This window comes from Macrotis lagotis, chromosome 3 (genome assembly GCF_037893015.1).
Source record: "Macrotis lagotis isolate mMagLag1 chromosome 3, bilby.v1.9.chrom.fasta, whole genome shotgun sequence".
NCBI classification, from domain to species: Eukaryota; Metazoa; Chordata; class Mammalia; order Peramelemorphia; family Peramelidae; genus Macrotis; species Macrotis lagotis.
Genome location: NC_133660.1, coordinates 122,714,642 through 122,731,343, shown reverse-complemented (window position 1 = coordinate 122,731,343; position 16,702 = coordinate 122,714,642). Strand labels below are relative to the sequence as shown.

At 36.4% G+C, this 16,702-nt stretch overlaps 1 protein-coding gene across 21 annotated transcripts in view; it reads right to left on the bottom strand.

Moving 5' to 3' along the window:
• SLC10A7 (solute carrier family 10 member 7) overlaps positions 1 to 16,702 on the bottom strand; it is a 261,864-nt gene that overhangs the window by 236,996 nt on the left and 8,166 nt on the right. For 12 of the 21 annotated variants that reach the window (XR_012476991.1, XR_012476992.1, XR_012476993.1 and 9 more), the window contains exons 2-4: positions 13,764 to 13,846; positions 6,869 to 7,005; positions 2,342 to 2,417 (exon numbers count right to left, since the gene is read on the bottom strand). Coding sequence is in view for 18 of the 21 variants with exons in the window: in XM_074229182.1 (XP_074085283.1) it covers positions 2,342 to 2,417; positions 6,869 to 7,005; positions 13,764 to 13,846 (296 nt within the window). In the remaining 3 variants the exon portion in view is untranslated. Of the gene's footprint in view, positions 1 to 8; positions 678 to 2,341; positions 2,418 to 6,868; positions 7,006 to 13,763; positions 13,847 to 16,702 lie in introns of those variants that run through there. The other 9 variants (XM_074229192.1, XM_074229194.1, XM_074229191.1 and 6 more) reach the window with 3 other exon arrangements.

The window sequence follows — 16,702 nt, the reverse complement described above, 5'->3', positions numbered from 1 at the left end:
CGCACCCCTCCAACCCCGGGGAGCAGAGCCTTTCTGCTCTTTTCCAGGTTACCTTGAATAGGAGAACTGCCTCACTGGGTCCCTCTGTGGGTTCTGTCTCTCAAAAATTTAGTTAAAGTCCTTAGGTTCGAAGTTTTATGAGAGAGAACCTAAAAGACTTTCCTCTCTTGTTGCCATCTTGGCTCCGCCCCCCCAAAAAAATCCAAAACAACTTTTATTTTTTTTTTTTAGGTTTTTGCAAGGCAAATGGGGTTAAGTGGCTTGCCCAAGGCCACACAGCTAGGTAATTATTAAGTATCTGAGACCAAATTTATTAAGTGTCTGAGACTGGATCCAAAACAACTTTTAAAATAGAACTTAGTAAAAAAGAAATGGAGTATACATATGTTTTTATATACTACTAATAATAAACCAAAACTTATTTGCAAATATTTCCGAAATTAAACACTGCACTAATTAAAATGAAGTTCACCCCCATCATTTTGTCTGATTTATTTCAATTATATATTAAGTACAGTGTTTCTTCCTACATTCTATATAAAAGTCAACACACAAAATTAAAAAAAAAATGAAAAGAGGAGAAAAAGAAAGGAGAAGGGAAATGAAAAGGAAAAATCACCTGTGAAATCTTGAGTACATTTCTTCCTAATCTGTCTCCAATCCCTTGTGCTGCTTGCCTGGTTATCAAATTACAAATGACTTTTTTAATAAAAGTATTTGCCATCTGTTATTGGTTCTCTTTCTACATCTAATAAAGAAATAATTTCCTTTGTTTTTCTCTTCAATTTGATAGAACTAAAGTATATGTTCCCATTGTCATTGTGTCTCTGGGGCATCATGGCTATTCTGTCTCTACAGCATGAATCCAAATGGTTGAGGACAGTATAAAGAGGTTGGGTCAAATAGGCACTCTATTGGTTGTCAGATTCTGATCAATAATATGTTGGTGGCTTAAAAGGAGATAATTTTTTTTCATTTCAACCACCTAAGATATTGTATTCTCTTTCATTGCTTCTGCTGTCACTCCTACTTTCATATATGTGCTATGACTAACTCCATTTTGATTGATAGGCAAAGTGTGAAAAAACTCTAGGGTGTCCTAGGAAGGCTGAAGTCACCTGGAGAATTTTTTTTTTAATTGTGACTACCTGCTGCTTTTGTTTTTTGTGTCTGTCCCTGAAGGAAAAACCTAAAGCAGTTTGGAAGGCCCATGACTTTGGGCTACCACATGATGAAATTCTGGGGCTCTTCTTGCAACTCACTAACTCATCTGCAAAAGTACGAGAGAATATGACCACCAGCAATAAAGGGAGGCCCTGCACATGTAAGGGAAAGCACCATATTCACTTAACCACCATTTAAACACAAATCTATAGTCATCTTGCAAATGACTGGCTAACACAGACACAGTCTTCTATTTAATTCCAAGTTTCTCCTCATGATTTTACCCAAGATGATATTAGTTATCTTTTGGAAAAATTCCTTAACTTTCCCTTTGGAAATCACTGCAACAACTTTATTTATTTTAAACAAGGCAATGGGGTTAAGTTGCTTGCCCAAGGTCACACAGCTAGGTAAGTATTAAGTATCTGAGGTCCACTACAATAACTTTTAAAATCCCATCTGATTATTTTTTCCCCTTTAGTCACTTAGTTTTTGCTTGCAGCCTTGGAGGTGAAGAAAATTCAGTTCTACCAGGTTCCTTTGTAACTAAAATTTCTTTATCTCATTATACCATTTCATCAAAAATCATAAATTCTTCCTTAATTTGTCCATTTCCCTTCTTTAATTTTTGTGAACTCCAGATTCTACCTTTAAAATTAGTTTCAGGATCATGTTAACATAAAAATGCACCAACTTCTTTCATAATTTACTAGGGAGGGAGGGGAAAGGGATTTTGTTCAGACATGAATGTGTTATAAAAAGATATCAATAGATTATTTTATACAAGAAATGAAAACAAATTTGCCATGGTAAGTTCTACCCTCTCCCTGGTACTACCCATCCCCAGCTCTGTGATCTAACCCTTTAATAGCAGAATTAGGAAAAAAAGAGTAGAAGATTTAAAGAAGCAAAATTTCTGCTTGATGAAAGAAAAACCTCCTAAACAAGCAGAATTCTACCTGGGATGCCAATGAGAAAGTAATGTTACTTCTCATTGAAGGATTCTAATAATGGTTGGATGACCACTGGTCAAGTTTATGTTAGAGAGGACTCTTGATCTAGTCAGACAATTGGACAAGATGGCAACTGAAGTCATTCTTGACCTGAAAGTCTGTGAACTATGTATCCATAAGGAGTAACCATTTTATTTTAAAAATAAGTTGATCCCAGTACTCACCTCATTCCCACCAACAGCTTTGGTTAAGATCACTGCAGAAGAAACAGGAGGTGGCATGCAACCAACTGTTTGTAAACTGCAAAATAAAATATAAAATAACATGTAGGTAAGATTTTTACTTCATACACTCAACTGGACTGAAAGTCAAACAAATGAAAATATAGAAATGTAAATCCATACTCAAGCCCTTTAGGTAAATATGCTATTTTAAGATTTGCAAAGGGTACAATTTACAAATTTAGAAACCAAGGCAGAGATAATTTAAATGACTTATTCAGCTAGTAAGGGACAGGGGAAGGATTTGAAAGGTGTTTTCTGACATCAAATCCAACAATCTGTCTACTGTGCCCCAATCTATAATTTTCTTTAACTTTCATTCTGGGCAGCAGGCCTCAAAGGGCTGAACAAGAAACACCACATAAACAAGCTCTCTGAACTTGTACAAATATGTGGGACTACATTAGACCTTAGGCAATATGCAGCATTAAAGGGAATGATTTCATTTCTTTGAAAACAAATTAAAAGAATCACAGAGTTTTTAAAAATGTCAAGAAAGATTCTGCAACACAATATAAGCTAAATGTAACAGATCTCTCTGGATAGTATCTTCCAAGTACTTTTAGTTTCAAATGAGATTGAAAAAACTTGAGTCTGAGAATATAAGAGAGAAAAGTATTTTGAGAAAGAGAGCTCTTCAATAGTAGCATGTCCTAAAGAAGGCATGGAGGAGGAAAGGAGGGGAAACCAATGAATTTTGAGATTAAAAGGGAACCTTTGAGAAAGCTTCACTAGAATGACGGATGAGAATCCAAACTGCTTGGTAGGACTGTGATCTGAGAAGCCAGTCAGGCAGTGAAAATGCTGGGCCTCAATTTTCTCTTAGAATGATGATTTGTCCTTTCCAGCTCTAAACTGTAGGCTGTATAATTAGATAGTAAAGGATGGCAGGTAAAAGGGGAAAATTTTTTTCAAGATGAGAATCACAGTCTATTCTACAGAGAAGCAGCAGCCAATAAAGAAAAGCAAGATTAAAGATCACACTGAAGGAAATGATAATAGAATAAGACCCTGGAAGAGGCAAGACAGTTGAGAATGAGAACAGTTAAAGGATGGATCAAAAAGAAAAAAGATACTTCTATAAGACTGATTCATCTAATAGGCCCCAAAAAGAGGTCTTGAAGGAGGCCATCTGACTCTAAGAGCCCCAAGTAGCTCCCTATGATCCCTAGGACCAAACATAAAATGCCCCAATTGGCTGTTCAAGCCCTCTCTAGCCCACTTCTTGCACCATTATCCCCTTTATAACTGATCCCCACCCCCACCCCATGCTCTTCCTTTCAGTGACACAGACCTCCTTGTTCCTTGAACAAGACATGTCGGTTCCAGGTCTAGTCACAGGCTGTTCCCATTCCTGGAATTCTCTTCTTCCCCAGCCCACCTCCTGGCTTCCTTGTTTTCCTTCAAGTCCCAACTAAAAGCCCACTTTCTGCAGAAAGTCTCCCAGTGACCCTAAGTTCATTCTAGTGCTCAAAGGAGTTATGTCTCCCTCAGTGGACTGTGAACCCAGAGAGCAACAGCAGTCCTTGGTCATTCCCTGTACCCCCCCAGTGTTTCAGTACAGTATACAGTAGGCATGTAATAAATGTTGACTCACTGACCTTTTGGGGCAACTAGTCAACTGAGAGAATAGAGGGCAGAGCTTGGAATGTGGAAGAGTCACCTTCCCGAGTTCAAATCTGACACTAACTTGCTGTGAGACCCTGGGTCTCACTTAACCTTGCTTATCTCAGTTTCCTCACTTGTAAAATGAGCTGGAGAAGGCCACAACAAACCAGTCCAGTATCTTTGCCAAGAAAACCCCACAAGAGTTGGACACAACTAAAAAACGACTAATAAACTGGTTGGGCTCTTCCTTTCCAACCACCTTACACCTTACTCTCCCTGTTATCCAATGACACTCCCCTCCCAAAGACACTCCCTCTGCCAAGAGGGCATTTTCACTGGCTGCCCCCATGTCTGAACCTCTCTTCCTCGTCAATCTCCTAACCTCTCTGATTTCCTTCAGGTACCTGTTAAATCCTCACTTTCTGACATATGATGAAAGATGCTATCCATCCCCAGAGAAAGAATGGATGATGTCTGAATATACACTGAAACATACTTTTTTTTCCCAACTTTATTTTTCTTGAGGTTTTTTGGTCTATATTTTCTTTTACAACATGACTATTATGGAAATGCTTTCTCAATGGGTGGCAGCAGGGAGAGAGGGAGATAATTTGGAACTCAAAGTGTAAAAATGAATGTTAATAATCATCTTTTACATGTGACAGGGGAAAAGAATAAAATGCTTGGTGAAAAAAATAAAGCAGCCGCCCCTCAGAAACCCAGAATCTTAATGCTTTTCCCCTTAAGATCACTCTCCTTTATCTTAACTTTATCTTAACTTAATTTTACACAGTCAATTGAATGTTGTTTCTTCCATTAGACTGTAATTTCCTTGAAAGCAGAGACTTTTTTTGTCCTTTTTTTATGCTCAGGGCTTATTTAGCAGTGTCAGTAAGTAGGCAATAAATGTCTGTTGACTCAATTTTACTTCTCCAAATAATGGAATATAAAGTACAGAGTGTTCTAAAAGTCTTTTTTTTAAGTTTTTAAAAGTTTAAAATAACACTAAGATTTTTGAGATAGCCAGTATAATAAGAAGTATTTTTAGGTTATGTGAATAATATATAGAAGAAATATAGAAGAAAATACCACTACTGTGGTAGTGAGTGAAATCTATTAATGTTACTTCTAGTTTCATCAGCTATGATCATTTCAGACAAAAACCTATTATTTTATATTCCTGTTAAAAGGAATTTATAAGCAAGAAATTCTACCCATATAATTACAAAAGATAGGAAGCTTACTTTTATTTTTTTTAAGATTTTTTAGTGCCTGAATTAAGTGCATTATTCCACATGCTTATCATGAACTTTGCATCTCATAAGGTTAAGGACTACTGTGGCCTTGTCCATGCTTAGAGCATCACTCTATTTTTTTTTAAAATATTGCAGAAGTTGTAATTATCATAAAGTTATTAACATCATAATATATAAGTTTTTCTCCTGTATTTGATCAAGGAGGACTGCAAGAAACTGAGCCAGGAGGCAGAATCTGCAGTATGTCACCAGTATTACTAAACTCAAGGCTGAAGTTCCAAGAAGTCTCTAATTGCTCTCTAGGGAACATTAGACACTGCTTTTCTCACACATTCCCGCCAAAAAGAATTTGTAACAAAATCACCTTTCTTTTTCATTTTTTAAATATATTCAGTTAATAAGACAAATGTGTTAGGAGATAAAGCTAAAATCAGAAAAATATTAAAAAGGTTTTATTTTTGAAGAAAAAAAGAGGATCAAAGCAAACATTTCTGAAGACCAACACATTTTGCTCATTAGCTGGGGGGGGGGCAGGGTGCAAAGTAAGGGGAGAGTGAGGATCAACAGTCCCAGATAATGTTTCAGATAAAATTGTGAACTGAAACATGTTATCTATAATGGATAATGTTCCAAAGCATATTGTTGAGTTTGGATTCCTTGGTTAGACAAGAAAATAGCACATGATAAACAATTGAAATAATACACTTGAAATTCAGGTGAAGATTAAGAGGGAAAGAATATCATACTCTACAACAATACTACAGAGTGGGTCTCATGTCATTTTTATGTATACAAATAAAGTGCTTCCCCAGTTAAGACAATAAGCAATTATTCCTTATAATAATTAGGTATTATTAGCATCCCAATAAATATCTGTAGATTACTTAAGAGGTATAATAAAGGCAGCCTGACTAGACCTTAGAACCAAACAATACATGGGTTTAAATCATGCTTCAAATACTTTTAGGCTGTGTGATCACTCTACAAGTCACTTAAGTTCTCAGTTTCTTTGTCTATAACATGGAATCTGAATAAAATTTAAAGTCTTAAAACACTTCAGCAATTACTCTTTTGTGGAGCCAAATCAGTAAATATTTTCAAATACCACTGTCTATTTTTCAAACTGAATTTTACATTTCATTTGAGCTTCACTAAAAATAAACAAAAACTTGTGAGAAAATAGAGAATGATTATCCCTACTTTACTGATAAGGAAACAGATCCACAATAATAATAAGTGATTTTCTCAGAGCAAATCAGTAGCAACAGCAGCAGCAGCACTGGCTCCCCACATTCCTAACTCTAAGTTCATTTTTTTTTTCTTTCCTATTATTACACCATAACCAGTTAAATCAACACAACAATCTGTAAATCTAGGGCAACATTTTCAAACTTTGGAAGGGAAAAAAAAGAGTACTTTGCTATTATAAATGATGTTCTTAGCATAGAAGAAAACAATTCACTGAAGAAAATAAATATCTATTCTATAGATAAAATCCAACATGTTTAAAACATGAAAAAATGGTTTGAAATAAAATCTCCTCAGTTTACCCACTCTCCCCCCCAAAAAATCTACTTTCAAAAATGTAGGGTTTTTTCCAACATACCCCTTTAAAAGCCATTCGTTGATGGATGTAACTGAGAGCAACTGAAGAAAAAGCCATATTGTTGTTGGGAAGAATGCAAGTGTAAAGATCTGAACAAAAAGATGCAATTTTATATGCATCAAAGCACTAGTCAGCTCCTGAAAAAAAAAAAAGAAAAATATATTTTTAAATAGCTTGGAAGAGAGCTATCTATAGAAACAGCACTAAACCCAGTTATTTTATTTTTGGCATTTATTAGTAACTCGTTTTATGTGTGTGTGTGTGTGTGTGTGTGTGTGTATCCATAATAGATAGGACTCTTAGGGAAGAAAATATTTCATTTAGTGCTTAAAATATATTATTTTAATTTAAATTGCTGGACTAGCTTGATTTATGGATTTATTTATTGTATTTATTTTTCCAGCAATATGCAAGAGTAGTTTTCAGCAATCATTTTTTTGCAAAGTTTTGAGCTTCACATTTTTCTCCCTCCCTACCTTCCCTCCCTCTTCTCCTCTACAGAACACAATCTAATATATAGCCTAATAGTCAACCAACTTAATTTAGAGAAGGGTAGAGTTTTTTTACCTTTGCTAATCTATGAGAAAAGAATATGGTAATATGGTAAAAATTTTCAGGGGGACTTTTTAACCTACTTAGGGAGAACTTTATTTTTCTGGAAGCCTTTCAGTTTTTACTGCTATATATTGGTTTTATATTACCTTTGTTTCCAAATATACCTATCTCCTTTCCTCCATCCAGAAAGTCATTCCTTGTAATAAGGAATAAAAGAGAAAAAGAACCAAGTAGTTCAGCAAAACTTACGAATAAACCAAATCTAACTGTATATACAAGACTGCTCACTCATATCCCATCACAAACCCCTCCCACCCGCCCACCCCCAAATAAAGGAAGGAGAAAATACATTTTTCTTGAGACTGAATTCTTTTAAACACTTTATGAATGTCAATTTGCAAAAAAATGTTCTGCTCTGATGGTTACAAATGATCTTTAGTCATTAAAACTGATTTTACTACAACTGCAAATAATAGTTTGTCCTAATTTGTATTGTTGAATCACTTCGGATATTTTTAAATCTCCTGGTGGTTCTCTAATTGCATCAGTGTTAGTAATCCTGGTCCTTAATTCATTCAGACTTTCTCAAGTCTCTAGTCCATGTCAGTTCCTGTCCAGTTGAGAATCTACCCAACACTGCAGGCCTGCCTTCTTCTAGATCAGGGCTTCTTAACTCAGAAATCTGATAAAGCCTATGAACCCCCTTTTTCATAATCATGTTTTTAAGTAATTATAAGAAATACTAAATTTCAGCTAGAAATTTAAAATAATAAAAATAAGTTAAATAATAAATTAAAAATCATAAAATCATAAATAAAATAATAAAAATAAAGTATATTTTTTAACCATCCAAGTTCACTGAACTTTATCCACAGAACCTGGGGATTCACAGTCCCCAGGTTAATTAACTTCCTTTCACAGTCAACAATTCAAACTGACCTTTCCCCTGCCCTACCTCATCTTCAATGAATTCAAATCAGTAACATTTTTACTTTTTTTATAATGATTTTTTAAAGTAAAAATCAATGAAAAAGATATATGAAATGAAAGCACAAATATCATTCTGACTTTTGCACATAAAGAACCACAATCATTAAAATAGTTCAAGGAAGATCCAAATATACAAATTTATGTGAAAGACAGCACAAATATGGGCATTCCTGTTTTGCAGGTGAAAAAACTGAGGATCACAGAGGGAAAATAAACTGCCTATAATCACATTACCTAGAAAGTATCAAACTCATGTCCAATATTATACGAATTCTGCGACTCTTCTTTCCATTCAAGTAGACACTTTAAACGATGCACTTATGACACATTTATTTTCATCAACTGAGAAAATTCACAACCCTTCCAGGGCGGCAACAGACCTCTCAGAAAGTTGCTATGCCAGAAAACAAATCATTCTGGGGGCAATAGTCTCATTCCAGCTATGGCAGATGATATCTTCCAGGGGCATACCATAGTAATGAGGTAGGCTCAGGATTGTATTACCCAAAAAATTCTAACATTGAGGATTATTCAAAATGGAACTGTCTGACTTGGTAGGCAGTGGCTTCCTCCTCCCAGGAGAAGAGGCAAGGAGAAGAGATGGGTCTAAGAGGCAATCACTGAAACATGCTATTCAGTCACAGGGAGGACTGGTCTCAGTGTCTTCAGGTTCCCAGGAGTTCAGCCCAGTATCACTAAAGGAAGGAATCCCAGGGCATTCGGTCCCTTGAATCTTATCAGAACAAAGCAGAATTTCCAACTGACACCCATCCCAGAAACCATTGCCTAACTAGAAATTAGAAGAACTTCATAATGTTTATCCCTCGTTTTCAAAGAAGTCCATGACATCAAGGAGGTGATGCCATGACAAGTACATGAATTGGATTTAAGTGAGGGAATACTATGCTAAGTCATCAGCTTTACTTTCCTCACATGGGTCATATGGGTCCAGTTGGCCAGAAAAGACAATCAGGACACCTGAAAATGGTCCTAAATGAGATGCAGTCAGGTTAAGTGACTTACCCAAGGTCACACTGTTAGTAAGAGTCAAATGTCTGAGGTGAAATTCAAACTCCCATTTTCCTGAATCCAAGGCCAGTACTCTAGTTCCAATCTTCTTTTTTTTTAGGTTTGTTTTTTAGGTTTGTTTGTTTGTTTTGCAAGGCAAATGGGGTTAAGTGGCTTGCCCAAGGCCACACAGCTAGGTAATTATTAAGTGTCTGAGACTGGGTTTGAACCCAGGTACTCCTGACTCCAAAGCTGGTGCTTTATCCACTACGCCACCTAGCCGCCCAGTTCCAATCTTCTGATACTTATTATTAACCCAGGTGACTTATAACAGCATATATCTCACAAGATTATCATGAGAATCCAGTGAGATAATATATGCAAAGTGCTTTGTAAAACTTAAAGGTACTATAAAAACACAAGCTATTATTATATTGTTGCTGTTGTTTCTATTAATCATGTGAGATAATATGAAAAATGCTATAAAAAGTATGATCACTGGTAATGATAATAATAATAATTATTATTACTATTATTATTATTACTATTACTATTCACAGATGAAACCAGAGACATCTTTAGACCTGACCAAAGCTCCCAAAGTCATGCAGAACTAAGCCACCTCTACTTCAGGCAAAGCCCAAGGGATACAAGTTTTCATCTTTCTTGGGAATCCATTTCATTCAGGTGTAGTCCCCTGGGCATTTTAAAACAAACAAATCAAACAGATTAAGGTTGGGCCTGGGGACCAGTGCCAGAGAAGTGAAATAAAGAGCCATCCAGCATGATGTTTACAAAGTTAATGCTCACAGTGGCCCAAAAGACTAGGGCATTTCCAATGCCAGATATTTCCCACGCTGGTTTATATATTCACAAGGATAAAATGAGATCTCACATATTTAAAAAAGTTGTAAAATACCAAGTTTTATTAATAATAATAGCACTTTACAATTTGTCAAGTACTTTATCTATATTCATCTCATTTAATCCTCATCCCTTCCCTGGGAGATTGACACTATGATTATCCCTGTTCTACATATATTGAAACTAAGTTCAAAAGAGGATAAGTGACTTCCCAGTGACCTGAGTCAGGAATCTAACTCACACCTTCCTGACTCCACCTCCACTAGTCACTGTACCACCTTGTATATCAAGAGGTAGAGTTTAGAATTTAGAATGATATAAAAACAAAAGGTATTAATTCTCCCCATTTAACAAGAGAAGGGTGCTAGCTCAAAGGTGTTGACTGGGTCATACTTTTACATAGGCAGTGCCAGAGGCAGGATCTGAACCCAAAACTTCCTGCCTCCAATGCCAGCTCTCTCTGTGCTGTAGCATTCCTCTATCATTCCCATTCTGTTTTTCTATCTACCAAGCTAAGTAAATAGAATAAGAAAATAGATTGCTTTGTGGCATGAGGAAATGTTATCAGTTCCTAGGTTAATAAGTTGTTACTGGTGATTTTCAGCTGTGTCTGACTTCATTTTCTTGGCAAAGATACTGGAGTGGTTTGTCATTCCTTTCTTCGATTCATTTTACAGATGAGAAATTTGTACTCAGGTCTTCCTGATTTCATACTTTATCCACTGCACCATCTAACTAGCCCCAAATTCCTTTCTTCCTTTTAGTAGAGATGAATGGCAAAACTCAAAAACTGAGAATGAAATCCATCAGCTCATCCTATGGTTAACATGTTAACATAAGTGTAACAGCCGAGGCAAACAAGCTTGGAAGAGACCAGGGCTTTGAAGTTGATTCAAGCCAGGCAGGATTTCTTGAGCGACTCCTCCTACCCACAAAGCTCTCCGCAAGACATTTGATCCTCAAAGCAACCCTAAGAGTTGGGTCTTATTTATCATTCCCATTTTACAGATGAGAAAACTAAGGTAAACAGCAGGTAAGTGACTTGCCCTGGACTGCAATGGCTAGTAAACCCCGAAGCCAAATTTAATCCCAAATCTTCCTGACTCTAGGTTCAGGTTCTAACCACTAAATATAGCAGCTATATTATTAACCAGGCACCAGGGGATGCTTTTTAGGAGAGCTGCTCTGCAAACCCAGATTAGTCAGGGCAGGAAGAGAGAGACTCAGAGTGAGATCAACATAGTGTCACTAGGTGGTCAATGGCCTGGGCCCCAGATTGAGGAACCAAGATAGCAGGCCTCAAAAGTGTCTTTTGTCTATTAGACACTAAAGAAATTCACAGAAGAGCCCTAGTCTGTGAGCATCCATCAGGATCCCTTCATTTGTGTACAAACTAATGTGCCTGCAGATACTTAGTATACATAAAATCTTCTGTATCTACAAGCATGGAGAAATTTTTTTAAAGTATCTTTCCCTGGCATGGGAATTTTCTGTTTACATGAAGGTGCACATGCCAGTATTTCTTTCAAATTTGAGCTCAGACATCACCTTTGGTCAGGTCTTTACTGATAGCCTGCTCTCTAAAGTTACTTTGTATAAATCTTATATACACTTTGTATCTCCTTATATACACTGTCTCCCCCAACTGAATACAAACTCCTTGAGGGCAGGGACTCAATGCAAATATATAGCAGGGTTTTTTTGAGTGTTTTTCAGTGACCCTATTTGGGGTAAGGATCCTGAAGTAGTTTGCCATTTTCTTCTTCAGCTTACTTTAGAGATAAGGAAAATGAGACAAACAGGACTAAATGACCTGTCCAGAGTCACATGGCAAGGAAGTGTGCAAGTACATTTGAATTCACAAAGATGAGTCTCCAGGCTTGGTGCTCTATCTACTTTGACAACTAGCAGCCCCAATATATGGTAGGAATTTACTAAATTGACTGATTTATAATAAAACAATTGCTCTAAACTCTTTCTCCAAGAGCAAATTTTCTTTATTATTCAGATTTTTATCCTCTTCAAGAATAAACTCCTTTGTCTGACTTAAAAATCTGTAACCTTCACATTTAGAGACTCCTTTGCCTAGATATCTTGGAAACAATAGCTCCTACTACTGCATAACCTGTTGTGACTTAAGATGAACTAACAAGTAAGGAAGCTACATGAATATAAACAGCAACTGTGGGAACCACTCTCTGCCCATATAGGTCAAAACTAATTTATAATTTAGTGGAATTCCAAATTTAGACAGGGACTTCAGATGATCTACTTCCCAATATACATTTTACAGATGATAGATGATAGAGTAGATGATACTAGTTCATGGTCAGAAAGAGCTTAAAGTTTACAAAGTGTATAACAATTATTATTTCATTTGATCTTTACAACAAAATGGAAACATAGGGACTATGATTATCTTTGTTTTGCAAATAAAGAAACTGAGGATTGGAGGGCTACACAATTCAGAAGTATTAGAGGCAGGATTTGAACCTGGGCATTCCCAACTCTAAACTCAACACTCTACCCACAACACCAGGCCATATAAATATATATACACACACATATATAATATAAAAATAAAAACATATATTCATTTTGGGCAGATAGGTGGCTCTGAAGATAAAAGTGCTGGACCTGAAGTCAAGAACACCTGAGTTCAAAGCTAGCCTCAGACTTAGCCTGGGCAAGTCACTTAACCCTATTTGCCTCTCATCTGTAAAATGAGCTAGAGATGAAAGTGGTGAACCACTCCAGAATCTTTGCCAAGAAATCCCCAAACAGGGTCATGAAGAATTAGATAAGACTAAACAAAAATAAAAAAATATATTCATTCATTCATTTGTTTATTTATTTTAAAACATGGACTAGCATGCTCCATAAGGATGCTAATGGCAAGTCCAAGTAAAACCTATACAGGGACCTCTCAGGTCCCCTCCAACTCTAAATCTAGGATCCCTCAATTAAAAATGTCATGTCAACTCAAACAAGCTAAACCTTAGCTTTTGCATAGGGTATAATTAGAAGACAGCTCTAATCATAAGGTAAGCAAGGGTCCAGAATATCTTTAGATCTGTTGCTACATTCATTATACTCAAAATAAATCCAGTGAAAAGGAGATCATCACACAAACCACAAATTATCTTCACTAATACCGAAGCATGATACCTCATAGTAAAGTACCAATGGGTTCTGTCTGTCAATTGTGAGTCTGGAAACTGTAATACTTGCAGTGGTTACACTCTGTTGTGAGGATCCAATGAGATAAGAAATATAAAGCTCTTCACAGACACTTCATAAATGGGGGTTATTGTTATTATTGTTACTATTTATTTTCAACTACAATACTAGAATTATTTTCAACATTTAAATAGAGTAAGAAATAGGTTTGTTCAAGGCCACTGAAACTGCCAAACAGATGACTAAGAATAGATTTCCCTGACTCCTCAATTTCCTGGTCCCTTTTTGTTGACAATACCTCTGTTTTTAGTGACAGTCCACTGTTAAAGAAGATGGCTGAAACAGCAATGTAGGTGATGGTGATTTCAGGCTTCAGTGGTCCTAAAAGAGAGAGAGAGAGAGAGAGAGAGAGAGAGAGAGAGAGAGAGAGAGAGAGAAAGGGAGAGAATGAATATAACAAAATAACCAACCACTCCCACAAAACCTGCCATTTGGGCAGCTATGGTCCTACCTGGAGTCAAGAGGACCCTACCTGAATTCAAATCAAGCCTCAAACACTTCCTGCCCAGTGACCCTGGATCACCTGGTTTGCTGCTTATCTGTATTTTCCTATCTGTAAAATCAGCTAGAGGAAGAAATGGCAAACCACTCTGGGATCTTTACCTGAAGACCCCCCAAAAGGGGTGACAAAAACTCTGACATAACTGAAACAACTTAACAACAAAAGTTCATGAAGTAGAACTATTTGTTCAACAACTCCCAGGATAGGGAGCAAGCACATAAACTTTCTGCCAATTCCCACTAAAACAGGCTTATCTTAACTATATCTTTCAAAAACTTGGCATAAGGGAGGCGATAGTACTATTTGCTAACATAAATCCCAGGATGGGAAAATAATACATGAAACATCCCTGCCCCAACTAAGTAAATAGCTACGTTTCAAAAGCTCTGGCCTGGGCCCTTTCTCCTTTCTCCTTTCCCCCCTTCCCCTTTCCCTCCCCCCCTTCTATTTCTGTCTCTCCCTCCTCAAATTCCATGGGTTTAATTATCATTTCTAAATACATGATTCATTAACTGGATGTCCAACAGGCATCTCAATTTCATTATTCCAAAATTCACTATTTCTGATGCCCATTCCTCTGGTCTCTCAGATTCGTAAATTCACTCTGCCCTTGATTCCTCATTCTCCCTCATTGCTCATATCCTGTCAAGTGTCGAATTTTGCTGTTTCTACTTACACATCTCTTTCCTCTAACCCCTTCTCTCTACACACCTAATCACCATTTTAGGCCTTTACCTTGATTACATAAACTATTAGAATAGCTTTCTATCTGGTCTCCCTGTCTTGAGCCTCTCCATTCCCCATAACACTGCCAAAGTGACTTTTCTCAAGTGAAAGCACTCCTTTACTAACTATAATAAGATTCCTATTTTCTTTAGGATAAAATACAAAACCTTCTCTTTGGCTTTTCAAGCCCTTTAGCTTGAAATAGCTAGCAAACTAAATTTTAAGTTTTGGCCATTGACAGAAATAAAAATTTCCCAGTCCTACTCAATATGAAGTATTTTCTTATCTCTCCAATTGGTAGTACCTTGTATGTTCTTTATCTATTTTACACACACACACACACACACACACAAACACACACACACACAAACACACACACACACAAAGCCAGGACAACATTCTGTTCTCAGGAAGCTAAAACAAAGAAAATGTCTGTTGTACCTTGTACCAGGAAGTAGTATGCTTCTTTTAGAGTAGAAATAGGCCTGGGGGAAGGGGTACAAATAGTTCATGAAATTATTTGACTTTGAATGATACTTTGGCTCATGAAGATTGTGTGTCATTGGAGGGTACTTGAAAAGGGGGTAAAGTAAAAAATGATTATAATTTGATGCAATTCAAGACTCTTGAAAAGTGTACTTCTAATGAAATAGCAGGCGAGAGTACTTGGTGACTTTCAGACAATGCTACTTATCAATATATCTGGGATGGTACTTTGATAATAACACTTTGAGCTTATCAAGCAATCAATTAATCAATCTGTGATTGATGATCCCTAATTAATAGTACTTGAGAGATAAATAACACCATGAGACACAAAGATTTATAATTTTTAGAGGGAAAGAAGGGAGGGTGTGAACTCTAAGCAAATTCTATCCAATAGATTTGGCCCAGAGAGGGATATATTCCCACTTGAGTTTAAAAAAAAATCTATCCTACTCTACAGGGAAGGGGGGTGGGGGCAGGGGAAGGGAAAGATAAGGGAAGAAGAGACTGAAAAAAAGGAAATTTGAAAGTATGTTAAAATAAACTGAAAAGAAAATTTTAAAAGAAAATTTAAAGAGGAAAGTAAACCTTTGATGAGGAGGAGTAAGAGGAAAGGAAAGAGAAAAATATAAATGGGGAAAGAAAGCATAGAGGGAAATACAGAATTAGTAATCTTAACTGTAAATGTGAATGGGATGAACTTTCCCATAAAACAGAAACAGCAGAATGGATTAAAAACCAGAATCCTACAAAATAATGTTTACAAGAAACACATTTGAAGCAGAGAGATACACACAGAGTTAAGGTAAAAGGATGTAGCAAAATATATTATGCTTCAGTTGAAGTAAAAAAAATCAGGGGTAGCAATCCTGATCTCAGATAAAGATGTAGATTCCTTTCCTATCTAGTAAAAATAGACTATCATTAAAAGAAATAAGGAAGGAAACTACATCTTCTTATAAGGCACCATAGGTAATGAAGCTATATCATTATTAAACATGTATGCACCTAGCTTGTATAGCATCCAAATTCCTAGCAGAAAAGCTGAGTGAATTGCAAGGAGACATAAACAGCAAAATTTAAATGATGGGGGTCACCTCAAACTCCCTCTCTCAGAACTAGATAAATCTAGCCACAAAATAAACAAGAAGGAAGTTAAAAAGGTGCATGAGGGGTGGCTGAATGGTGCAGTGTTTAGAGCACTGGCCCTGGAGTCAGGAGTACCTGAGTTCAAATCTGGCCTCAGACTTAGTGACTGCCTAGCTGTGTGGCCTTGCAAAAACCTAAAAAAAAATGAAAAATAAAAAAGTGCATGAAATCTTAGAAAACTTAGATATGATAAGACCTCTGAAGAAAATAATGGGAATAGAAAAGAATATACCTTTTTCTTGGCAGTTCATGGCATCTATACCAAAATTGACCATTACTAGAGCATAAAACCTTTATAATCAAATGCAGAAAGG